At 41.1% G+C, this 25762-nt stretch overlaps 1 protein-coding gene across 1 annotated transcript in view; it reads right to left on the reverse strand.

Annotated features, from left to right (window-relative positions):
- Positions 1–25762, reverse strand: part of zcchc24 (zinc finger, CCHC domain containing 24) — a 74239-nt gene that overhangs the window by 37963 nt on the left and 10514 nt on the right. The window contains exon 2 of the mRNA XM_079559986.1: positions 22794–22994. Coding sequence (XP_079416112.1) covers positions 22794–22994 — 201 coding nt within the window. The remainder of the gene's footprint in view (positions 1–22793; positions 22995–25762) is intronic.

Below are 25762 nucleotides of genomic sequence, written 5' to 3' on the forward strand. Positions count from 1 at the left end.
CAGGGTCATAGCTCTATTGGTTTCTGATTTATTCACATCAGTCCATGCCATTATAGGTTAGATTATATATTATAAAAATGCTTACGAGTACAAAAGCAATGTAAAAAGCCTGACAAATCCATAATACAGGAGTCCAAGTCAAAGTAACACTTTCTCATATCATGTGGAAAAAGCTAATCAACACTGCTGTACAAGACATAAAACACACCAGGGCCATCGTTCATGTAGATATGAATGTGCCAGACGCTATCACAAAAAAGTGTTCTCATTTTGAAAAAGTCACTTAGATACAAGAAAACTGTTGAAGTACAAAACACAGACACTGAAATGTTACAACAGCACATCGTTATCAGGGCCTTGAAGGATATCTCACATACTGCTAGTGCTATGGAGTGGACGTCCTATTGTCATTATCTAATTTAAAAGAAAATGTTGGCAATAGTTCATCATCTTTATTATTTGTTGATCTAGATTAGAACAGAGCTTGGTTAATTCCTCTGTAATGAAGGCATATATGAAAATCTGTGACCTGCAATTTGTGGTTGTTTGGATAAACCAGGGTCAGACACAGTGCTCGGGTAAAGGCAGGCAATATCACTGCTGTAAGAAACATTTCCAAACTTTCAGTCTTCTGAGTTCCTTAAGAAGTTTATGTCAGTCAAAAAAAGAAGAATTTTTCTTTTTAATTCACAACATATTCAAAATCTTGGCACTAGTTTTTTGGTTTGTTATCCCTAGAAATGCAGACATTTCCGCCGCCGAAAATTTTACATCCAACTTTTAACAAATGCCAGTGACAGTGCATCAGTAAGTCTATCCTCCACGTAAAATTAAAATGTACTTATTTATTTATTTTGACTGCCCAAAAGGTACGTGTTGAGTGTGTGCATATGCAAAGTGGTCATATTTGCACTTGCTTAAAGACAGACAAAAACATCTGTATTCGTCCCGTCCAGTACAATGGCAGCTCTTAAATCACATGTGTACAGGTGCAAAGAGCCACACATCACTCCCTCCAGGACAGCTGCAGAGGATAATGCTGGTGCGCTGTGTGCCAAAAGCTTACTCCCAGATTCCTTCATTTCCACAAGCCATATTCTCTAATCTGCCACGGATCTCAGTGTCATGTTTTTGGATGACTGATAGATCGTCCTCCGAGTGAAACATGGGGATGTTATTTTTTATCTTATTTATACCACCACACAGCTTCAAAGACAGTATTTTTGGAAAGTCAGATCACAAATGACTTTAACGACAATTGTAGAACTTGACTTGATATAAAAAGGAGTGGCCCTAGTATTGATCCCTGTGGAACGCCAAACAGCAAAGACAGTATTTTTGAAAAGTTAGATCACAAATTACATGAACGACAATTGTTGAACTTGACTTGACATAAAAAGTAGTGGCCCAAGTATTGATCCCTGTGGAACTCCAATCAACAAGTGGAGAAGCATCTTACTAGAAACTGCCCCAACCTTAAGGATTACTAACAACTCCACACATTACACATCTACTTCCCATGTCTTTCAATCCAGGTATTATATTCCAAACTCTACTCCCCACTTTTACTAGTCCTTCAGGCCTAATCCTGAGTGGCGCTCCCCCTCTGCCCTCTCCTCTCTCGGCCTTGGCCTTAGTGGTTCTCTCCCACTAAGCCCAATGAACACTGCAGCTGCACTGTAGCATTGGGTTACCATGCCCGTGAATGACAAGAGCAGGTTCCAGCGTACAGAGGTGCACAAAACATCTCGCCCCCAGGAAGCTCCAACTGCTGTCCACGCTTGCGTACTCCGAATAAAGCGGTGTATTTGAGTGACTTGTCATTGCCGGATGGATACTGTATAGTCCCGGTGCACATGTGTTGTTGCTAAACTCAGTGTCTCCTGGTTGGGTCTATATGCGATCACTGGCCCTACATGGGTTTTCTTTGCTATTCATATAAAGGTTATTTCTGTGGAGCTTTTATTAATAGTGCTTGCTGACAGGTAGTAGAATGTCATGATGAATATAACTCATAAGATAAAAGTGAAAATGGAAATATTTCAATCCTTGTGAAGTTCCTTTGGTGTAAAATATTGCTTTCAGATGATTGATGAGTGGCAAAGAGGCACTTAAGCATTTTTCGACTGAGTTGGGTCTTGTGTAGTTTGCCTGTTCTTTCCACGTCTGGGTGCTGGTGCTTCCCACATAACCTCAAAACCTGCACAAATCCTCAATCTAGGTACTCCATTAACCTATAGCTCAAGAAGAGCCCAAAGAGTCTGTCAGTTTCGTAATTTCTTCTGCTAACAAAGGCTCTAAAAAGTGTCAAAAATTGCATCTTACAAATGGGCAAATACACAACTAAAGCAGCTTCACCGTATTTAGCCGAAAGTTGCTTATTCCATCATCATCTGTATTCACAACCAGCAAGAGGACACACCTGCCAAATCACTACCTGTACTCAGATCCTCATACAGTCTGCCTGTTTAGGAAACAATGGCAAAGACCAAAAGAGCAAAATTTGGTCCAAGTGAAACTTAAGTCCTTTTAAGTCCCATTTTAATGGTATTGAAACCGAATCCATGGCATTTTTCAAATGTTTTTTTTATTTTTTTATTTCATGTACAATATTCCCCAGCTCTTACAAGGCATTGTGGACCAGGTGAACCAGATCAATCTGAAAATGTTGAAAATCTATTATTCAGATATAATTTATAGAACTACATAGGGCTGGGACAAAATATCGGATCATATAATTACTTACTGTATCGCAATACGTATCGGCCCCTGCGTATCGTGATACGTATCAGACCTTGACTAGAACTACATAGACTGATATCTTTCAGAAAAACGACTCAATAACAAAGGCTGTACTAAAGACTGTAGAGCACAATATTGCAACAAACATATGTAACGTTACAATATTACTGTGATACTGCAGGATATGGTCATCATTGCATCTCTAAAAGCATAATAACAATCACTCTTTTATTCCAGTCTCGCTTTAACCTACTTGCTATGGTCTCGTTCATGCTGTATTAGCCCGATGTTCCTTTTAGTAGCAGCCGTGTCTCCTCCAGCATGCCGCGGCCGTCCCATCCCCGATAAGGCCTATCTGTTTACAAGTGCGCTCTGGCATTGTGTGTTAACCTGCTGAGGAAGTGTCCGGGCAGAGACAGACACAGGGCCTTGGAAGGAAGAGCAGGGGTCAGGCAGCAAAAACATTCCCAGGGTGCACCTCCCCCTCCGCCCAGTGTGCCAGAAACTTCCCCACGCACACCGCAACACAGACGACAAGAGAGACGAGAGAAAAATGAATACAACCAAGGTTAGTGAATTTATCAGGATTACTAATGTATGACTTGGGATTGGACGGCTAAAGCTGTCCTTAGATGAAAAAATGTAGAGAGCTGTATCAAGCAAATAGCAGAAAGAAGTCTGTGAAGTCTATGATCAGGGACTTTCACAATATTTTTCATATAATGCAATGTTTGGTCGCAGAAACATGGTAAAAACACGGTAAAAAGTAGTGATTCCTCGACGAAGGCAGTTTGATACAATCCCTGTACCTTCTACCCACTTTCTCTAGTCGTCGTCAGCGAACTAAAGCCGAACGAAGCCTTTTGGATGAGAGGCGAAACGTTCAACACTTCTACTAGAGAGAGTGCAGACAACAACTCAACAACCTTCATTGAAGATGGACAACTCCTGTACCACTGAGAGCCTACACAGATGTCATGTGAGAAATATAAATCATTGCATCCCCAGTAAAAAAAAAAGCATGAACCTTCATGAGCTCAACAGTCCCGCCAAAGTCGAAACCTGCTCTGGGACAAGGGCACGTTCCTGTTGGATAAAGAGTTGTGCGATTGTATGAGAGCCCGGCCTTTAATAGACATGTAGGACTACGGTTCCAGCTGTCGAACCTGGGACAGAGCTGTGCAGGGGATGCCCTGGACATAGTTGGGCTCCAGGTCACCAACAACTACCATGAGGAAGCTTCCAAGATGGGGTCAATAGTTGGATCCTTTCTAAATATCCAGTTGTTTTGTTTGAAAATGTGCAAGATTGAATGAAGTATCTGGATGACTTTATATAGTTACCTCCTTAATAGAAAGAGTGATCCACAACACTGCAACCCAGTGTTTCACCAATCGCATCTGAAAGGGGAATTTTTCAGAACAATTCAAGAGTATTTGGTACATTTCCACAGACGTTCCCGGTGGATGGTTTTGTGATAGAAGAACTGACAGAAAACACAGCATGAGTAACATGATTGGAGCAGAGATTTTCCAGGCTGATTTAAAAAAAAGAGGTTTGGCAAAAGCAGGCATCACCTGGGAGACCAGCTATTGCAATCGGCTGTCAGTCAAAGCAACAACCAAACGCCAACGAAAGCATAAACAGCATGGAGCAGGCCTCGGTCACTGTGTCCAGATGTTGCGAATGATGTGAATATAATGCCTACTCCATTCGTATATGTCAGCCAAAGCAATCGTTGATCACAATTTCAACGACTGCAATTACCAATGATTTAGGCTGTACAATATTCTTCGCAAACTACACTGTCTGACCAAAAACAAAACAAAAACAGTCACATGCTCTACTCGTTGGATCCAGTGTTGCGCTCATTTTTCACCAAGATCGCAGAGTGTGACCACTGCGCAAAGCCTTCTTTAGCACATCCCAAAGACTCTCAATGGAGTTAAGATCTTAAATCGCCCAGCCCTGGTCCGTGGTAGAGAGGCAACAAAAACCACTGTACCTCCCATGAGAATATTTTCGTAGTATTGTAATGGTCCATTACTGAAATGGAGAGGGCTTCGTGTAGACATTTCTCGAGCCTTTTCTTCACACTCCCCCATATGCAGCGTGTCATTAGATAGGAGTGTGCGCTGGAAACACCTCTGTCTCGTGACTGCACATATTTGACCACAGCTGTGTTTGAGTTTACAGTGAACCAGAGCGCTGCAGAGGTCTGTCTCCAAAAGAATGACATCAACGTACTTATACTAGCATAAAGTTGGACATCCACAGTTGGACATCCTTATAGTCTATAAGTTAACAAGTGCACTATAGGAGCAGCCGCATGGATTGTGGCTTTACTGTCGAGCATGCATTTTTAACCTTGTTCATGGGTTGCGTAGTATATCACAAATTACAATGCTTTGTCATACACATGGAAAGAATACTGTAGAAATAACAACCAATGTAAATGTTAAAGCCGATAACGCAATGACAGGGCAATAATGTCATAAAACTGATTGAGTTACAGTATTTTTTTTTTTACCAAGATTGTGATTGATTTCTATAGTTTATTGGGAATGAAATGTTTTGGGATGTTTGGAGCAGTTCACACGGCAGGGTGCTGACATTTCTGCAATACCGCAACTTAAAAGCCAGGCTCTGAAGATGTTTATTGTCTCTAAAAATACAGTTTCCTCCGATGACAACATACAAAGACAAATCATATTTGTAACTATGCTGTTTTTTTGTTGTATGTTTTATAAAAGTTGATATTTGTGTGTATTTGACCTAGTAGTGGCCCAGCGGCTGTATGAGAGTTCAGCATGGTGCCTTTACTTTCCATCACAGTGGTCTCTAGGACGCTCCAGGATCAATTGTGTGGAAGGTTTTCACTGCTGACTGACCCTATCAGCCAGAGAACCTACAAAACTATTGATCCTGGAGCGTCGTAGAGACCACCATGAAAAGTAAAGACACCATGCTGAACTCTCATATAGCCGCTGGGTCAATATAAGGTCAAATCCGCACAAATATCATGTTTATGTCCCGCATAATCCACCTTTAAACCTTGGGCCCTGGAGACCTGTGGAGGCTTCCCGCCTTTTTACCCTTTTTTGAAACACAATCTGTGACTGCAAAAACTTGCGTTGCATTTGTGGCATATTATTACGTAATTATAAGCAGCACAAATTATTGCACTACTGACAGTTACATAATCAAAGAAACCATTCCAGACACAAGTTAAATCAAATGGTGACCCTCTAGCCGTGAAGTGGCTGTCTAACCACACCGCCACAATTAAACAGTCTCTTATTGAACAGCCCTATAGAAATACCCACTGTATAATCCCGCCTGCACGGTTTGTTGCTGTAATGCCGTCGCACTAAACTGTCCAAATACACAGCTACATGCTCTGACGTTGGAGAGGGCTGCAGTGAGGAGGGCCTTGCTGGGAAACAATAGCGGCTTGCCTTCCTGACCTCCCCGCGGAGCAGATCCTCCGCACATACAAAGAGCGCCTTAATTACCAGCCTCCATTCCCAGTACTTACAGGGCTTCCCCCCCCAACAGTGGCACAGTTTCTCCCTTAGGTGCCCATTGAGACGCCGCACAAAGCCGGCAGTGTCAGCATGGTGATCTTTCTGACATTGACTGGGGCCTTGTGTGCCAGCGCTTTGGTAGCTTTGGACCCATGTCTCTTCATCTCCCTTCTTCGCATGTGAAACAAGCACTACTACATGAAGACTTATTAGATGGGCCCATTACTGATCAAATGTGGAGTGAGACAGACTTTTTGAATCTATAGTCCAGTAACATGTCAACAATCAATCACTTTCCATTAGTCTAGTATAAGACTGGCCTAATATTAGACTAGTCTTACATTAGCATTGAGTATAGCGTCCAAATGTCTGGCGCTGGAGCTATCCTTGCTGAGGTAATAAATAGACCTTTGAACCGCCACAAGACAACGCATTTGCACTGCCTTGGATTGCCTAGATGACGTTAGATCACAGTGCAAAACATGTCTCTGTGTCCAAGTTAGTTGAAGCTACAGTGTCCATCTGCTACGAGCAGCACTGTAGGCCCTAAATGGGAATTTTGTAGATTCACACAACAGTCATTCATTGATACAAATCAGAAAACAACCACATTGTGATGACACTGGTGAAATAACCGTTCAGTACAACCAGGTTGTCCGTGGACCTCTTCCTTCCTGGAGAGACAACATGCAGTTGGTATCGAAAAAATAAAAGTATAGAAAGATACCGAAAAGAAAAATGTTATATATCTTTCGATCCAAGTTTTGACGCTGTCACTTACAGGAAGTGACGTGGTTGTTTCAGCTCAAATAAATTATATTTTCCCAATTTTTGATTCATTTTTTCTAATCTTTTTGCACACATTTTTCCCATTTATTTTCCAAAATTTCTCCCCCTCCCCCCTGAAATTTTCCCAAATCATTTTTACACATTTTTATTACTAATATTTTCAGTATTTCCCTCCAGTTTTTCCTTATTTTTGCCACCATTTCTCCCAATTTTCCCCCAAATTATTCCCCATTTTTCACACATTCCTCGACAATGGAGCCTAATAATGTAAAAAAAAAAATGTCTGCAAATGCATATCTTCCACACATGTTTTTTCCGTCTTCTGGTTCTAGATGACAAATATTTTAGTATAGGTATCGAAAAAAGTATCGTTCGGGTATCGGTATCAAAAACCAAGTATAGTCTAAGTACTGGCATTGAAAAAAATATATAGCGGCACCCAGTCTTACCAAGCAGTGTATTTAGAATGGGGAATTTCTCCTGAAGTTACAGCATGCTCTACATTATCTGCTACTACTGAACAGCCCAGTCCAGATGACAACTTTTTGACTACAATGGAAAGCTTTGATGATGGAAAGCTTACACAAAACTGCAAATTAAGATCAGCTTATTGCCAGAATGTCTCTATTATTTTGCCAAGTACAGACGGGCAGACGTTGCCAGTGTACTCCCTATGAAGACTTGAAGACACTACAAAGTCATATTTTCTACAGTACTATAATGTTTGATGAATTGGGGAGGATCTACTCTCACATGCAAACCTCCATCTGGTGTTGATTGTTGAGACTACGTCCGATTTGCATCCAATCCCTTTAATCTACAATAAGTTATTGTGGCTTCGATCGCCTGCAGAAGATTTTTCAATATAAACTTTTCATATGACGCATTGGATTCCTAACTATCCATATGCGTCCCATTTTTCCTCAACCTTTCCGAGAAAAATCCCCGTCATTATTATTATTACTGCAGTTCAATGCACTGCAGAGATGGGGCGAAGTGTCATGGTAACCAAAACAGGAAGTGTGCGGTTGTTGTCTCAGCGAAAACGGAGAGGAAGAGTGGGATTTCTGTCCGAAAACACGAAGCAGCTGGCGGAAAGCGCTCTTTTATCAGGCTCCTCTCTTTGATTTCCGCACCCTCGCTGCCCTGCCACTGCTGCCCGCTTCTCTGCCCCCACTGCACTCCACTGTTGTCGCTGTAGCACTGACAGATTCACAGGGAGCTTATTTGAAGTAGAAGCAGTCAAGAGTTGTTTAAAATGCAGTGGGGGGAAATAGGAAAGAACTGTTAAGCCTCGGGGAATGAGTGGCATCTTTAGCCTTGTTGTTCTGTTATTGAGTGCGTATGGTTCATGGGCTGGTCAGGACGGGTCCTTCCAAGATGATAGAAGAAGAAAAATGTAACAATTTGGACAATATCAGGATTATGAGCTACCTGATATGCGATCATTGAAATATTTAACTTAACCATTTCAACACAGAACGTTCCCTTAAATTTAAAGGAACAGGCCACCGTTTTTACATACTGAGTTATGTTCTTACCTGAGCTTAGACGAGTTGATGTGTACCTGTCTGGTCTTTGTGCGTGCGCTCAGTCACGCACATCGACCAAAGATGTTGTTAACATTTGGCCTCTCCCAGCATATTCCTATAGCTCCAAACAGGGGTGAAGTTGGAAGCTCTTCCACAGGCACGCACAAAGACCAGACAGGTACGCATCAACTCGTCTAAGCTCAGGTAAGAACATATCACAGTATGGAAACATTTTTGTTGTTCCTTTAAACAAAAATTGTTTGTTGTTTTTTTAACTTACCATCCAAAACTGTTTTCGGCTGTTTTTGCAAAAAATGTGTAAAACTCAGGAGGATGGAAGTTCTCATAGTGATTCTGCTCTATATTTTTGGCTTCTTGCAATATGGATATTGCATCAACTAATTTTGTACAAACAATATATTTGCAATATGTAGTGCAGCCCTTCGTGATACTGTATTATTTCAAATGTTAAAGCTGTGATTCGCAACTTGAATTAAACGCTCTTTTTGCCTTCAGAGTACTTTATAAATTGGGATTGTTCCAATATCAGTTCTATGCTGATGAACTAAAACCAGATCAGACCAGAACCAGAACACCATATTGTGTTTCTCTAAAAGAGGATCCAGCGCCTCGGCTTACATTATTTTACGTATTTGGTTGGGACATTGGACGCTGGATTGTAGCTTTAGGCTCATGTCCATCTGTTGTCCCTCATGCACACTCTCAAACACACTCTAATATATCCTGGCCTATTGTACATGTTTTTAGTGGTAGGGGAAACCGGAGTACCTGGAGGAAACCTTCGCAGACACATGGAGAACATGCAAAGTGCACACAGAAAGGCCCCGTCCAGGTGGGAATCGAACCTGGGACCTTCTATCTGTGAAGCATGAGCGGTAACCACTTTACCACCATGCCGCTTAGGCTCACATCAGCTGAAATACTGGCAGTGAGGGCTCTGCAAACACTAAAGGCTCCAATGATCACAGCACACATTTGCATTACCTTTTATTGTTGCCTTCATTTAGTCTTTAGAGTGGAAGCAGAAAATTGGCAGAATCGAATCATGCATTGCAGAGCCTTATAGTCTTTTTACAGGCTTCACATTGTCATCATTCAGACTGGATCTCTGTATCAGCGACTGCTCAAGTGTTGGATTGGAAAAAATGATACACAACACTATGAACGCAGCTATTTCTGAGTAGATTAAAAAAGCAAACCCCGCACGTGCTGCATGCATCCAAAAATAGCACATTCTGGTCATCTGTGACGCAGTAGTCAGAGTCTAAATCTAAAAAGAGTCAGTTAATGAATCCATGTGAACAATGGAGATGAGCGATAGGGTTTGTGACATTATTCTACGCATGAAAGATCTAACTGATGGGGTCAATCAATTCAACTTCTGATGCTGCATGTGAACACAACAGTCTCTACAATAGGGCCTTTCCATAATCTCATAACCTACTTGCCAAGAGCTGAAACGACCAAAACAAACACAAGAGTTGTTGCCTAACCGCAGAGTGACCCCAACTATTTGTTTACATGCTTTTCTTTGTGCCAATGCCTGCAATGGAGTGTCCGTCCGGCCTCAACACAAGCAAGAAAGACAAGTAGGGCGCTGTATCAGTACTGTTTTGGACTGATTGATTGATTTACAGCACAGGTTAGCATATCAGAGTACAAGGGAAAGCATTCAGCTGGTGTGGACGCAGCCAACTAGTTCCAATGAGTCATACAGGGAGCAGCTAAAGTCACGTCGTAACCATGGCCAGCGCCGATGGAGAATGCAGCCTGCGTTCTTTCTGAGGACATTAGTCTCCGGGGATCGGCAAATGTCTTCGGCGACTTTCGGAGCACATTACGCTTTAGTTATTGGACAGCTTTACCTGCAGCTTTCATATCTGCAGTCACTATTAGACCGTTAAAGTGTCGGACAGGTATTTGCCCAAACAACATGAATGCAAAAGAGCTTTCTCCAGCTAAACTCAACAACAAACGAGACGCAATCACAAAAACGTAAATGCAATGTAAAGTCATCTGGGATCACAAATGAATAGGGGTTAGCACCTTGTTGGCAACAAAAGCAAGCGTTTTGGCTACATTAGCGAGTGCGACTGGGCTGGTGGTGTGAAGATGGTTTTACGGCTTGTTGTGTGAGGCCACTAGTGTTATGGCACGTTACAGCCCCATTTGTCACAGCGGACAGGCCACCGCTGCTGCTGTGGAGGTGTGTGGGTCATCACTGCGCTTGGTTCAGAGGACGAGCAGGCGGATAGACAGAAACAGACAGGCTTACAGGGGGGATAGACAGGGGTGTGGGAGTTCTCCTGACGTGTTTATACTGTTTATCTTGCAAGTTCGGCACATAATCATGGGGGCTCGTGTTGAAGCGATTCAGAAAAAGGAGGAACAGCCAATCGAATACTAGGAGCTGATTGGGAGGAGCCTTATGCGGGATCTGAGTTTGTTAGTCACTGCCAAGCCAAAAGCCTAAAAAAGATAAAGCTCTGCTCAAGTAGATTGCAATCGCAGCTCTTTTATTATTCTTTCTGCGTAGCCCATCTTGTCACATCACTGCCATGTCATTGGTCCACCCTAACAACTGTTTCTTGTTTTTTCTATGTTTTTACATGGCTCTAAAGCAGTGGTGGCTAACCTTTTCTGTCTGGTGTACCTTAGGCCTTTTACACTCCAATTACCTCCATCTAGAGGATGTTACTAACTACTGACAAAATAATCCAGTAAGTAAATAAAAAGACAATGGTGGTCATTTACCAAGTGTTTGCTCCTGTGCAAAGCGAGTAGCACATGCAAAAGAGGATCAGCAGTAGAGTCATTTGTGCATTGTTTACTCACACACTTTATTAGATATCAGATTTGGGGCCCTAAAACTACCAACTTCGAGTGGTAAATGAAGTTCAACTTGACAACAAAATAGCATGTTTTCTTTTTCGGCTTGCACCCGCTATTTAGTAGGGCTGGGACGATACACTTTTGTCATGATCTGATAAGTATCACAATACTTAGATTCTTAAAATGTGTTTAACAGTCATGTGTCCGAAGTTTTAAAGGTCCAGTGTGGTACTTTTTATATGAAATAAAGTTGATATTTTTGCGTATTTGACCTTGTAGTGACCCAGCGGCTGCCTGAGTGGTCAGAATGGCGCCTTTACTTTCTGTCGCAGTGGTCTCTAGGACGCTCGAGGGTCAATTGTTTGGAAGGCTTTTGCTGCTGACGGCATTGCGATACTTGATAAAGTATTGATACTTTGTGCATTGTGATCCGATTAGATACGATATTTTGTTCCAGCCCTACTATTTAGCACCTGCCTTGATAAATGACCTTCAATGTGTAGTGTTAAAAGGCTTTTAGACTAATACTCAAATACAGTTCCGTTTTACCAGCTTTTTGATCCTAGTAACTCCAAGTACCCCCTGCTCCCTGGTTTCCTGGGAAACACTGTTATAGAGAAAGAGAACTATTTCCCAAGAAGTACAATGAGGAGAATTAACAGCACAAAACACATCATGATAATTATGACACTCTGCCACACTCCGATCAGACTCTCTGTGAGCGCTCTGCAGACCCTGACGACTTAGAGCGTGTCTTTTCACTTGTGCTTTTCTCATTTAAAGAAAACACACCATAAATAATAGATGTGTTATATATAGTACACATCCTACTGTCGCCGTTACATTCAGCACAAAGGAGCCTTTATGGCCAATGAAAGAGCAGCCTTTGTATCCGGATCAATGCTTTTCATGTGTCTCTGATAAGCACTGCCGTTCGCGGGCCCTAGTTTAAAAGGTTTCATCTGTAATGCAGTCAGTTCTCATAAAGGTTCCATTGAAGGCTTATTCGTACAGACTATTTCATGGAGGGGGCTCTTAAGGGTCTTACGTGCGATTTATTTGTTTTCCAACAAGGAAAGGAGCAAGACTATAGTTTAAACTCTTCGTTGTGGTCCAAACTCATTCTGAACTTCCCGAACACAACAGTTCCCAGATCTTCACAGTGATGAGCAACTTTCACAACTTTCACCAGAGGCACAGTGGCCAGCGGGACATTCAGATTTCCCGCTTGGACAGTGTTAGGGATCAAAGGGCGCGCAGCACAGAGGAGCTCTGTGTCATCTGGGGGGGGGGGGTTTGGTGACAGTCGCCCTGCTTTGAGTGGCCTGGCTCTTCTTCTTCACTCGGGGCAGGAATGAGAAGCGTGGGGGGTTAGGGGAGGCACTGCTTTAGCGTCCCAACATGCGAAAATGGGACACATAAACAAACATCGGCCAATGCTTGACTGCTGTAGATGTGTCGTTGTATTGTGAACATAAAACATGTGACACTCGAGGGAAGCAAACCCCAGTTATCTGAGTGGAAGTTCTACCGACTCAGCTAAACAAAGTGGGGAAGAGTATGCATATATGAGCAAACATGCGTATATGAAATGAAACACAACACCAGGTTTGGTTTTTCATAGGGCAACATTGTTAGAGCTAGAGAAAACCTAAACAGTTTGGTCTCTAAAACATTTGAAGTTGCGCATAAGTCACTGGATGTTGAAATGACTGTCTAAGCAAAGGTACAAATGTTCAGGAAGTTATCATTCGAATGAGGTGTGTCTGGGGAGCGCATGACAGCCAGCGAAGGGACTTAAATCTCACACAGCAGCAGCAGCAGCAGCGGCGCATAGACAAATAGAGCCGCCCACGCCAACCTGCAGAAACTTTTTCCACTTGTTAATCTTTCTACCGGGAGACATTGCGCCGGCATGTCATTCAATGCATCATTTTGATATCAGAGGCGGAGTCATCTGGTAGACGAATCAAACCCCGCCAGTAAAAAAAAAAAATAGAACACAACAAAGTCCAGAGACGCTGTGGAGGAACTTGGTAGTACTTTACAAAGCCACACTGCGGAACGTCTCAAGTAAAAAGATTGCCATGTTTATTCGGAAACACAACAAATAGGCAAGTGATACTGAATCCACTCCTAGTGCCCAGCATATGGAAGAGACGTAATGTAAACCTTGTGTTTTGTGCTGTAGTCAAAACAAAGAAGAAACATCTCCGCGGAGACGAGCTAGTGATGCCCTACTCCCAGGAAAGCGATGAAATTGGAGAAATGTTAAGCAGTATGGATTTAAAGCAGTACTACGTAAATCATGCCCCCAAAGGCCATAAGCGCCACTGCAGGTGTCGTAGCATGTTACGTTTTTTACTCATTAATTGTCCGTGATAGTAAATACAACGCTGGCAGAAAAGACAAAGGGAGAGAGGGATATTGTACATTCAATTAATTACACAATAGAGATCATTTTTTTCACTCAATCTTGGCTGTTAATTCTGTTTAAGTGGTGCTAGCCCGCAGCTAGCTTTGTCCATTAGCCTGTTAGCTTTTTCTTTGTGATTCCATTAGTGCGTCTTGGTGACTCCGACCCGGAGCAGAAAAATTGCAATCGTGGTTTTCTGGCCAGAGACACCAGGGGGAGATGAAAGGCCCCCAATCATCCCATTAACTTGTATTACCCCCAGAAGGACAACGGAAAGGATTTATTAAGGTAAGCACGTTACTTAGTACTGCTTTAAGATTGTGATTCAGTGCTAGTCTGTCCTCCTTATGCAATGCTGATATACGGCAGCCCTATTCACTATAATGTGATTTTGATGATTGTAACCTGCTGTAGAGCCGACTACAATGCTCTCATCTGATCACACATTTTCTTTAGTAAAGCTTTTCTGACATTGATTATCAAATTCTTTTTTCCATACACAATGAAGGCTTATTTTAGATATAAAAATATCTGAAATGGTGAGATATATTATTCTAATCAGGTGTAAAACCGATTTTGGCCCTTTTATCTGTTATTTCAGCAGGAGATTCAAATAAATTTGCAGTTTTTTCTATGTTTGTCGATGGAGCTCTCAACAGTTTGGACCCGGACGTAGATCATTATTGTTTGTGATGTCACACTTAACAAACCTATTGTGCATGTTTTGGGTATATAGGATTAACCATAAAAAAAAACACCCAGAGAGGTCATAAATGGAAATGAAGGATAGGAATTACTGGAAATATATGTTTTTTTGTTATAATTTTCTTGGCTGTTGAGAAAATTTTGATCATTTTTGTCACACCAGCCACAAATATTTGCTTCTCATTGGTCAGAGAGCTAATGCTGACCGCACAATTGTCGCCAAAATACAGTATCAATTGATAGGGAAGTGAATGGCGGTTTATTGCCTTTAAAAATTCCGGTTTCAATCTCTGCAACAAAATCCAGTAAATGTAGATTGGATCACCTCTGCTTTAGAAGAAGAAACAGACAAATTAAACAGGATCACTCAAATTTGTGTGAAAAAAATCAATATTTCTGTGACTATGTCTGTTATTTTATTCCAAGTACTTTTTTCGGGGCTTTGAACGCCGAGGGTAAGTGGAAGACATGTTGGCCGGGCGCCAAACTGAGGCGACGAGGGGCATTCTGCTCATAACTGGGGGAGCGACCTCATTTTCCCCATAAAAGCCAGTTTACATAACACCTCTGCCTGCCTCACAGCTGCTGCCAGGACCTCTCGCTGCAACACCGCACCACCCGCACTGAAGCTGAAAGGTCCTGCTTTCAGCGAACACACCACGCTCCTTCTTCATGCTCCACGTCTAAAATAGAATTAATGCAAGAAGTCTTTGAACAGCGTGGCCGTCTTATTAAAAGCCAAATGACGGGCTGTTCAATTACATTTGTTGCTTGGCCAGATTTATCGCAGCCACTGGGCCGGTCATTTTGCCCCCCCATCACCACCAAACATACATCTTAGGATAAATAAATGAAAACGTCGGCAGCATCAAGTAAAAAACAGTGACTGCCGCTTGTTATTTTTGCCCTGTTGCCGTTTAAAGGCCTTTCCTGCTCCCTTGTATTATTTTCAAGGTCGGACATTAAGCACACACCCGAAGCACATGGCTACTTAATATGCGCAAACATAAGGATGAGTCACCAGACTTCTGACCTCTTAAGGAAGCACTGCAAAGGAAATAATTATTCTTTGCAATGATTATGTTTTCAGCAGGTGCAGAGCCTCCTCAGTGAGGGCATAAGCTGCTGCGTCCGTTAGCTTAGCCGTAGTAGCATTAGCATATGCGTTGCGATAAGCCTAATAGGCTATTATTTAATTTCATGGGAAAATGCCAGTGGGCTGTCAATTGAATAGACCCGGTCTATTGACTTGAATGGTAGCGTCATTGGATGGGTTTTGTTATACATTATGTATTATATTTTAATGAAAAAATTCAAATTGTGTAAATTAAAAAAGTAGAAAATTGGAAAACATTTTTGGGTTATTTAATTAACCCTGTAATTAAATTTGCCTATTTTATTCCCTTTATGTGGTGAAATGTTATGCTGTATGACTTTTGAGTAAAGTAGAAATAAAGGTATATCATAATTAGGCCTGTCACAATAATTTCTATCAACTTATCGTTCAATAAATAACAGATAAACGCTACATTTTTGAGCTCGATATTAATCATCTGTACATTTATTAGCATTTCCCCCCTATTTTTTCTGGTAAAACGTTGATTCCTAACTGAAGCAAATTGAGTTATATTATATTTCATTTTTATTGCAGCTTGTGTGTTATTTTAGGATATGAACAAAGGATTACTGTCATTTTTATTCCTGAGAGTTGACAGTATCTAGTATCGTTAGTCAATAATATCGTTTATCTCGCGATAAACGATATTGCGATACTTTCCTGCCTCAATATATCGAACTTCAAATTTGTTATCGTGACAGGCTTAATCATAATAAGTACTAACTGCAATTGCTGGATTTAAAGTTAGATTAGCATTTGAAATACATGTTCCCAAATCAAAGCTTCTCACTTTTTCAACAAAACTGCGAATAGTCAAATACAATCGAATAAACGCTACAGGTACTCTCAAAGGACAATTTACTGTAACATGTCTAACTTTCATTAGTAAATCCAACTTCTCTTCTTTTCATTCAACAATTTCCACAGACAGTGGAAAACACAGTCATTACTATCCATCTTTGTATACAATATCTTCATTCAATATAATAACCGCCAGTGATTCAGATCCATTCAGTTCAAAGCAGATGTCTAGACGGCCTGTCCACAGCGGTGCCACAGACTCCCTCAGTTGGTCACACCACATCGTGATCCAAGACTCTGACTCTCCTGAATGGCAAGAAGCCTCCATATCTGGCAAATGAAGTACCATGCATTTATCCACTGGGTGCTGCAGAACTTTTCAAGTGTTCAGTTTCTCTCAAGTCATTTGATTCCGGGTAGATTGAAGTAAATAAAGCACATTCATGCGCAAAGAGAGGTTCAGGTGGCTGTGCTGGCATCTACAGAAGCAATCAGAACAATGTCTTCGCAAACAGCCCCAAAGAGAATGTAGAGGACTGCATAAAGCATGTTTCTATTGTTGTGTCAGTACTTGCTGTGACTCGTAGCTTATTGAGAATATTATTAATCTGGTTTTGAGTGGTTTTCACTCATTTAGACATTTTTCTGGACCAATATTCTAAGAGCTCATCTCGTTTAAAAGAAGAAAGTAAAACCATCAAGGGAACAGGTGCAATTTTCTTACCCCAATGACAGAAATATCAACCTGAAATAAAGACAAAATGTATTGAATCAAGTCAGAAACATCTAAAAAAAAAGTGAAATAATCTAGGTCAAATGCCCAACTGAATCTTGACAAGTCAAAACAACTTTTATTATCCTCAATTTGAGACACTTAAACGAATCTAGATATTCATTTTTTGGAGTGAACGCCACAAATTGGTCTCTTCATCCCTCACAAATGTCTGAAGCACAAAATACCGCGAGGGGGCCGTTTGTATGAGAATAGAAAATGGATTCAGCCCCTTTAAAAACACAGAATAGCTGCTAGCACGCAACCAATGATAAAACAGTGAAAGGTTTTGCAAGTGGTTTAAAAACCCATTACCTATCCCTGGGTATCGCATTACAACTTGTGAGTGCCAAACCTGAAAAAGTGTGTGTGGCCTGGTGTGAGTTGATAACAAAAACACATTTCCTCCAATAGCAGTGATAGGGAAAGTGTCTGACTGACCAACGCTGGCTCTTTGGGTGAAGCAGGAACCCTGTGTTTGTATTGGCTTGGCAACACTAGACTGGACAAGATATTAGCGTGGCTTCACAGCAAACACAAAATCCAAAGAAGGATGATGGCCAAAGAGCTGTTGTTTCAAATTAAAACCATTTTGTATGGTGTTCAAATTGTCCCAAACCATCTGGTGTTGGAGTTTAAGTGGAAGGCCAGGGTGCCCCTGCCAAGGCATTCACTGACAGGTGAGAGAGCAATACAGTGTAAGCGATGTAGCATGAGTGAGCGGGGAATTTATGGGGGAACGGACCCTGGAGAGAGTTAAATAAGCGTGATGGTGTTGAACTGTGGAGGTGCGGAGACCAATTTGGAAGCTACAGTTTTCTGACGCGCTGCTTAAGCTTTTAAAGAAGAGCCGAAACGTTTGTATGTCACGACACAAGTTGGTAAAAAGTGCCTAATGACCTTTTGTCTGTCATTTTGAAAATCAAGATTCACTTCATAATGCACACTTTAAAGGTGCATTATGCAACTTTTTATGTGGAAAAGTTGATATGTGTGCGTATTTGACCTTGTAGTGACTCTGCACTGTATGAGTGGTCAGCATGGCACATTTACTTTCTCTACAACGCTCCAGGATCAATTGTTTGGCAGGTTTTCACTGCTGAGGAGCCTCTCACCAGAAAACCCACAAACTCCTAGAGCCGCTCGGTCACTACAAAGTCAAATACACACAAATATCAACCTTTTTTTTGCATAAAAAGTTGCATAATGCACCTTTAAAACAGTTACTACTTGTAATGTAGAGAAAATGAACTATGAACAGCTATTGTTGCAGAAGCTTTAATTTGTCATCTGGATTGTTCTAGCGTTGAGGATGGTTCACCTCTCACCTCAAAAGGCTTCGTCAGCAACACGTGGTCTTTTAACAGCAGGCTGTATTTATAGTATATTAATTTAGGAGCGTAGTTTATCTTGTATGTAGTACCCCTCAATGCTACAAATGTATATATCTTCAGCCTTCTGCAAAAAGATAGTGATTTGCTGATGGTGAAACGTTCTCAAAACTCCAACAGCCCAGTACAGATAACAGGTTGACCTTTAGCTGCGCTGGAATAACTCCTGTACAGCTAAGTGCTTACACAAACAAACAGCTAAACTCATGAAGAATGTAATGTATTTCGGAAAATGTTTGAAGAGAGCAAAGCTAATGGGTAGAAATTGCTAACAAGAAACATTCCCAAGTAAATTGTAGGGAAAATCTCATCCTATGCTGGAGGATGGGCCTATTGTACATGTTTTACGTTGATTGGGGAAACCGGAGCCCAGACGAAACGCAACACGGACACCCCAGTCAGTCGGGGGAATCCAACCCCTCGGCAATTCCTATTCCCTTCAATAAATCACTCAAGAGTCTATTTCCAACGTCCAACTTTGACACAAGACTGATTCCATTCATAACAACCCACGGGAGAGCGGAGAGAGCGAAAGTATACAATATATCCTATGAGAAGTCCATATGGAGAAGATGATGGACACATTGTAGCATTTATTTCTTACTATGCACCTGCCGCATATTGGGAAACATATGGCTGCGGCCAACATTAGGTAAAAGCTACGTGACGCATTGTCTTCAACCGAGCCTATACATTCTCCTTGGCGTCCGTAGTGATCTAAATCCCATACATCGGTCAGTTGGCAGCCCAGCGGATATTTCATCAGCATACAGGTTTTTCACACACCTCCGGGGACGCGCCTACATATGTCGAAAAGCAATATGTCACATCTGCGATCCATTACCTTCCCATGCGAAGAGAGCGGGGATGTAGGGCTCGGCCGGGGCTTCTCACCCCAACACATGGAGCGGAGAGGCAAGAGAATGATGATGGTCAAAGAGCGAAATGAAAACAACGCGCACGATACCACAATTATGGGCAATTCCGCTTGTCGTGTTAAATCAAAGCACGACATTTTTCCTTTCGCTAGAGTTTCGCAAACATAACGGAGCATTTCCATGACACAGAGCATTTGTTTTTCCATCGACTTGAACTGGATATGAAATATGGATGAACTAAAATACATTTAAATATGGCTGAGTTAATTATGATTTACAGTGGGTTCTGGAAGTGTTCCTACCCTTCTATTTATCCCCTGTTATTATGCAGGAGTACGGATACTGAAAATGTATAATGATCACTATTGTTATTCTGTTTGTAAAATGTACAACGTAAGTAATCTGCCACAGACCTAAACTTCTCACTCTTGCAATGAATGGTTGAACTCACAAGCAAGCCGCAAAAAAGTGAGCAAAAAGGTGGAGCGACAAAAACGTGCCGGAAAAGCAACAATAACACAATAAGAAAAGAAGAATCAAGAAGAAAGCCACGAAAGCCCGTCAAAAAGGTGATGAAAAACTGGCCAAAACACGGTACAAAAACTACGAAAAGTTACGATCAGTTTTGTAGGTCTTAGCTTTCAAATGAGGTGTTACTCTGGCCTATAGTCTGTGAGCTCCAGTCGACAAGATTTTAGATTTGGGTATAGCTATTATTATTGTTATTGTTTGACCTTTTAGTGACCCAGCGGCTGTACGAGTGGTTTGAATGACGCCCTCACCGTGGTCTCTGTAACGCTCATAGATCAACTTTTTAGGGTTTCTGGTAGGTTTTCGTAAATAAAGACGCCATGCTGACCACCCATACAACCGCTGGGTCATTAAAAGGTCAAATAGGCACTAATATATAGATAGCTATATGGAAGTTTTTTAGTTTTTTTTTTTTTTTTTTAGCATGAAACCTTCCATAATGCACCTTTAAAGGGACTATACGGAGTTTAGAAATGTAAAAAATTAAGTATTTTCCTTCCCCTACATGTTTCAACAATGTCCTAAGGTGTAGAATGAGCCCAGACATATTCACCACAACTGCCTCTACAATCCTGCACAGTCACCCAAAAGGGTGTTCCTTCGGGTCCGAATTGCCGTCATGCACGAGCTTAATATAGAAGGTGCAGTTACACGTATGACCTGAGGTGGCAGTAGTGAGTATAAAATGGCAAATTTGCATCTAGCCCTTTAAATTAAAATCTTGACCCCCAACTTTATCCAAACACATTTCCAGTTTAGTTTTACCCAAATCTAAAAGCTTCTCGACTGGAGCTGTAACAGTGCATTTGAAAGCTAAGACCTACAAAACTGAACTCAGCTGTATTTTTGATGCTTTTTCGTCACGTTTTGAAACTTTTTGGTTGGGCTTTTGTCACATGTTTTTGTAACTTTTTCATCACTTTTTCATCACCTCTTTTGTTGGGTTTTTGTTGCATCATCGTGGTGGTTTTGTAACTTTTTTGTGACTTTTTTGTTGCTTTTTTCATCCTTGTTTACGTCTCGTTTTCGCCACTATTTTGATTCTTTTTTTTCAAGAAGCTTTTACATTTCACACCAGGAGCACATTCATCCTTATTGACCATTAAGGTGACAAAGTACTGTCTAATGTAATGTAATGTCTATCTTCTCTCTATTATTCATCATCACTACATCATCATCATTCAAAGTAGTAGTAGGAACCGAACAACCTGTGAGACGTTTGAGAACTAACACTAAACATCCTCATTACAGCTTCAGCACAATCACAAAAAGCGCCCATTCTCCTCTTGCTTTGTGATGACTTTCGCCGACGACAGCTCGGGCCGGTCCGGTCACACACCACTGCCGCTGCCCTGACCTGTCCTCCACTCGGGGGGTTAATTTGACAGCGTCACTCTTAGCCTCGCATTCATCACTTACATCCTGACAGAACAAGACACAAGCTGGGTCAACCTACAAATCAACTGTTTAAAAATATTGCGCGGTTAAAAAAAAAAGAAAAAAAAAAAGATGCACGGTTAAACATAGCGGGACTGAGCGCCAACTATATTTATCGTACGGGTAAGGGATCGTTCGGGGCAGTTGGAGCAGTTAAGATGCACACAGGAGCACACATTCACACACACATGACTGCAGAAGACAGTGGCCAGCCTGTTTAACAAGTAGGTCAGAGCCAAGCAGAGAGAGAGAGAGAGAGAGAGAGAGAGGGAGGAACTGGCGGCAACCAACAGTTTAGTGAGATCAAACTGCTATGAATGGATAAGAGGGTCAGGAGAGATGTTGTCCATACATTTTATCCATAGGTGGTGTTGTGCTTCTTGTTCCATTATTCATGAAACCAGATGATAAAGAGTTAAAGCCCTTTCAGACACACGAGAAGAGTTTTACCCCAATTAGTACATTAACCTGAACCGAGCACATTTTCTTTGATTTGGCTTTACCCAGATCTAAAAGCTTCTTGGAACAAAGACTCAAAATTGCGACAAAAACGAGACAACGAGGATAAAAGCAGCAAAAAGGCAACAAAGCAACAAAAAAGAAAATACGAAAATGCAATAAAGAGAGCCCTGAAAAAACAACAACAAAAGAGTGACAAGAAAGCGGGGAAAATGTGGCTAAGTCTGATGACAACACAGCAACAACGCAAGGGAAAAGATCCATTTAGATCAGTTTTGTAGGTCTTAGCTTTCAAATGAGGCACTGCATCCGCCTACAGGCTGTAAACAAAAACGCAACAAAAACGTAACGACAAAAACCATGAGAAGGCAATGAAAACTTGACATAAATGCAACAAAAACAAAGCAAATCCAAGACAAAAAATAGTAGAAAAATGTAAAGACCAGACTGTATGGTCATAGAAGACGAACTGAGAGAACATAATAGATGGTGAATATATGAACCCAGTGTTTAAGAGGATTCTTCTGAGGCATTTGTAAAGACATCATCTCAAATGTTAGTCCGGATATTACACAGTGAGTGACCCAACCCCTAAGCCACCATGTAGTCCCAAAGCGCTTCTCTCAGCATTGCCCATATCGTATTTGCATAGAACAATTTTAAAAGCTCCCTTCAAGTCACGCTTTATCAAGATTCCTTGCAGTGAAAGTGGCCACGTTCATCAACAGATCACACTGAAAATCAAGACTCAAATGACTGTAGTTGTACATGAGAAAACACAACGGGAGAGCCCTGCGCCACATGAGCCGCGATGACGTCATGCTCGCGTGTCATGTGTCTCACCTGAGGGCAGTCTTTAATGTAATGGCCCTTGTTGAAGCAGAGGTGGCACAGGTAGTTGGGTGGGGGCCTCTTGTTGGGCTTCCTGGGCTCCGAGGAAAGGGAGAGGTCTGAGAAATGGTCCGTCAGGGAGTTGAGCCCGTCCACGATGTTGTTGAGCGAGCCGTAGGGCGACACGTTCTTGTAGACATTGTTGTTTAAGGCCTGGAAGGGAAAAGCATTGTTATTAGACTAATATTAGGGCTTGTAGAGCAGGATTTTATAATAACACTGCATTATGTAACGACAGTTCAAAATGTAATAAATGTGATGAAGATTTATTAAAAAATATAGCACATATTACACAATGAAGTGAACATTTTATTAAAGTTTGAGCTGTTATTACAATATGCAGGTTATCAGGGCGGCACAATAGATAAATTGTTGTTATTGCAATATAAGGTGATGCAGCATTTCCACTGAGATTTCCTACAATTTTTGTAATACTTGGTAACACATTGTTTTACACTATCCTTGATACATTGTACTTAAGTGCAATGTAATGGGCTTTGTAACAATATGTAATAACTTGTACCTAAGGGTAAAATACACAATAGAACAATGTGTATTAGTAGTTTGCAGGTACATAATGAAATAAGACCTAAGACCCAACCTCTAACCCTAACCTGAGGTAATGTCTTATTAGATTATGTACCTCCAAAGTACTAGTAATACACATTATTCCATTGTATATGTACTACATAGATAGAAATTATAACCTTGTTTCAAAGCAGATTACACTGTACTACATTTTGTTTGTATCAAGGTAGTGCAAAATAAAGTGGTACCCAATACTTCAATATTCTCTCGAATAACAACATTAAATGTGAACTAAATATTGCATTGATCATCTAATCGCATTTTGATAATCTGATTTTTGAGATTCTGATAAAATAAGATACCGCTACTTACTATTAGTTGTTTGCACATATTCCTGACTATTTTGCAGTGTTTCTGAGCTGAGGCTTATCTTCAATATTTGCAATTTACAACATAATTTACAATTTAATATAATACAAATATTTTTTACTAAAATCAGGATTTTATGTCCAATGTGTCCTGGAAATTTTCGTACTATTCATCATTATATTTATAACTATTTTTAAGACTATTTATTTGTTAAAGCCGAATGTCAATATGCCAGCTTTAGCTGTACGGGCGATTCCATCGGTAGAGCCCTGTCAGGCTGTTGTTTACCGACAAGACATAGAACACTACATAAAGCACGAGTTGTTAAAAACCCACAGACAGCTATGGTTCATAAAAACATGTGATAAACTGTTCACACGAAACTAGTGCCCATATTTTTCTCGTATATTTTTTTTATCTGTTGTGAACGAGCAGACTAGATGTTGCTTACATTATAGTGGCTTAGCTCCCTTAAAGAAACATGCTTATAAACTCATTTGTGTATCGATTTGGGATGCTAGAAATTACCTATAAAGGTTATACATGAGTTGGATCAAAAATAATAGTTTAAATTTGACTTCCTTGTTTTTCAACATCAAGGCACTTGAAGAAAAGTGGATGTGTTTGAAATCATGAGTTCATCACTAATGGTCCCGGTTACCTCAAATCCTCCATGAATCACTGCTGAAAATGACTTGGGTGTGGGGATCACAAAGCCTCCAGGACGACAGCACAAAGCTAACTATCAAGGTTTCCAATATTTATGGAGTGCGCTGCTTCTCCTACACTATATCAAGCTTTTGGTAACTTTCCTTTGAGTGCACCCCCTCCCATTTTTTTTTTTTTTTTTTTTTTTGCGATCATTTCTCTCATTAAATTCCGAACATCTGGCATGGGGCCCAGATGTGCCTGTGAGCTGGAAAAGTACTGAGCAATGTCCGCGGAGAAAGAGAGAGACGCAGGCACTTAGCAGAGGATGAATCATTGTAAACAAGACGGCGAGCATGTCCCCTCCACCAGCCTGCGAACCATCCACAATGTCACCACGCGCTGTTGGCACCAAACCAGCCGTGCGCAATGTTGATAGTGCGTCCCTGAGCCGCACACAGGGCACCGGCGCATGGCAGAGGCCGGGCAGCTCACACCAGACGCCCTCGGAATAATAAACATCAGAAAGCACTTTGTTCAATTGTGTCTTATTTGGTTCAGTGATGAGCTCAAAATAGGCTAGGCTACAATGCACGAATAACACTTTAGGCTAATTATTAGCAAAGCAGCAGGCGTCGGGATAGGGATTTATTGAGCTAACCTCACAGTCGGATACGGTTTAAAAACAAAACAAAGAAGAGTAGGCTAATAAACAACAGCAGGCTACTTTTGATGTGAGCTTCATGAAGAATACAAATGAGTCTTTATAGGAAACCATAAAGGTCCACAATATTATGGTGAAACCTAAAGCAATATTTGTTAGCAATAGCCCTTACTGCTAATTGTGTGGAAGCTAATCATAATATTTCTAAAAAACATAAAAACTCTGAGACAGTAATATGACAAAGGAATGCTAACTGCTACAAATCAAAGGAAACGTTGCTAACAGCTAATGTCCCCTTGCAATGCGCAGACATAATAGCACTTAACATAAGTGGGTAACATGATGCTAATTATGGAGGGATAAAGCTAAGTAGCATATGTTTTGGCTATGCTATAGCTTACCAGCTAAATATCTAAACCATTACTAATATTCTCTATGACTCAACTGTTATTAAAATTAAGTCAGCTAGCCACGATTTGCAGAACTCCTTTTTTTTAAGCCCACTTTTACCTTTTTGTGGCTAATGCTAAATCACCCATTAAGCATTTATTATGGGTGTGGGTCAAGTTATGCTAATAGCTGTAATGTAGACGCATTTATTACTAATCCTATGAAACAGATTTAATGCCAACACATCAGGGAGTGCTTGACATGGATAACTTACATTTTACACAGGTTTACAGCTCCTTTAGGGATGTAAGTTTATAGTGGG

Source organism: Gobius niger, assembly GCF_951799975.1.
Source record: "Gobius niger genome assembly, chromosome: 7".
Lineage (NCBI taxonomy): Eukaryota > Metazoa > Chordata > Actinopteri > Gobiiformes > Gobiidae > Gobius > Gobius niger.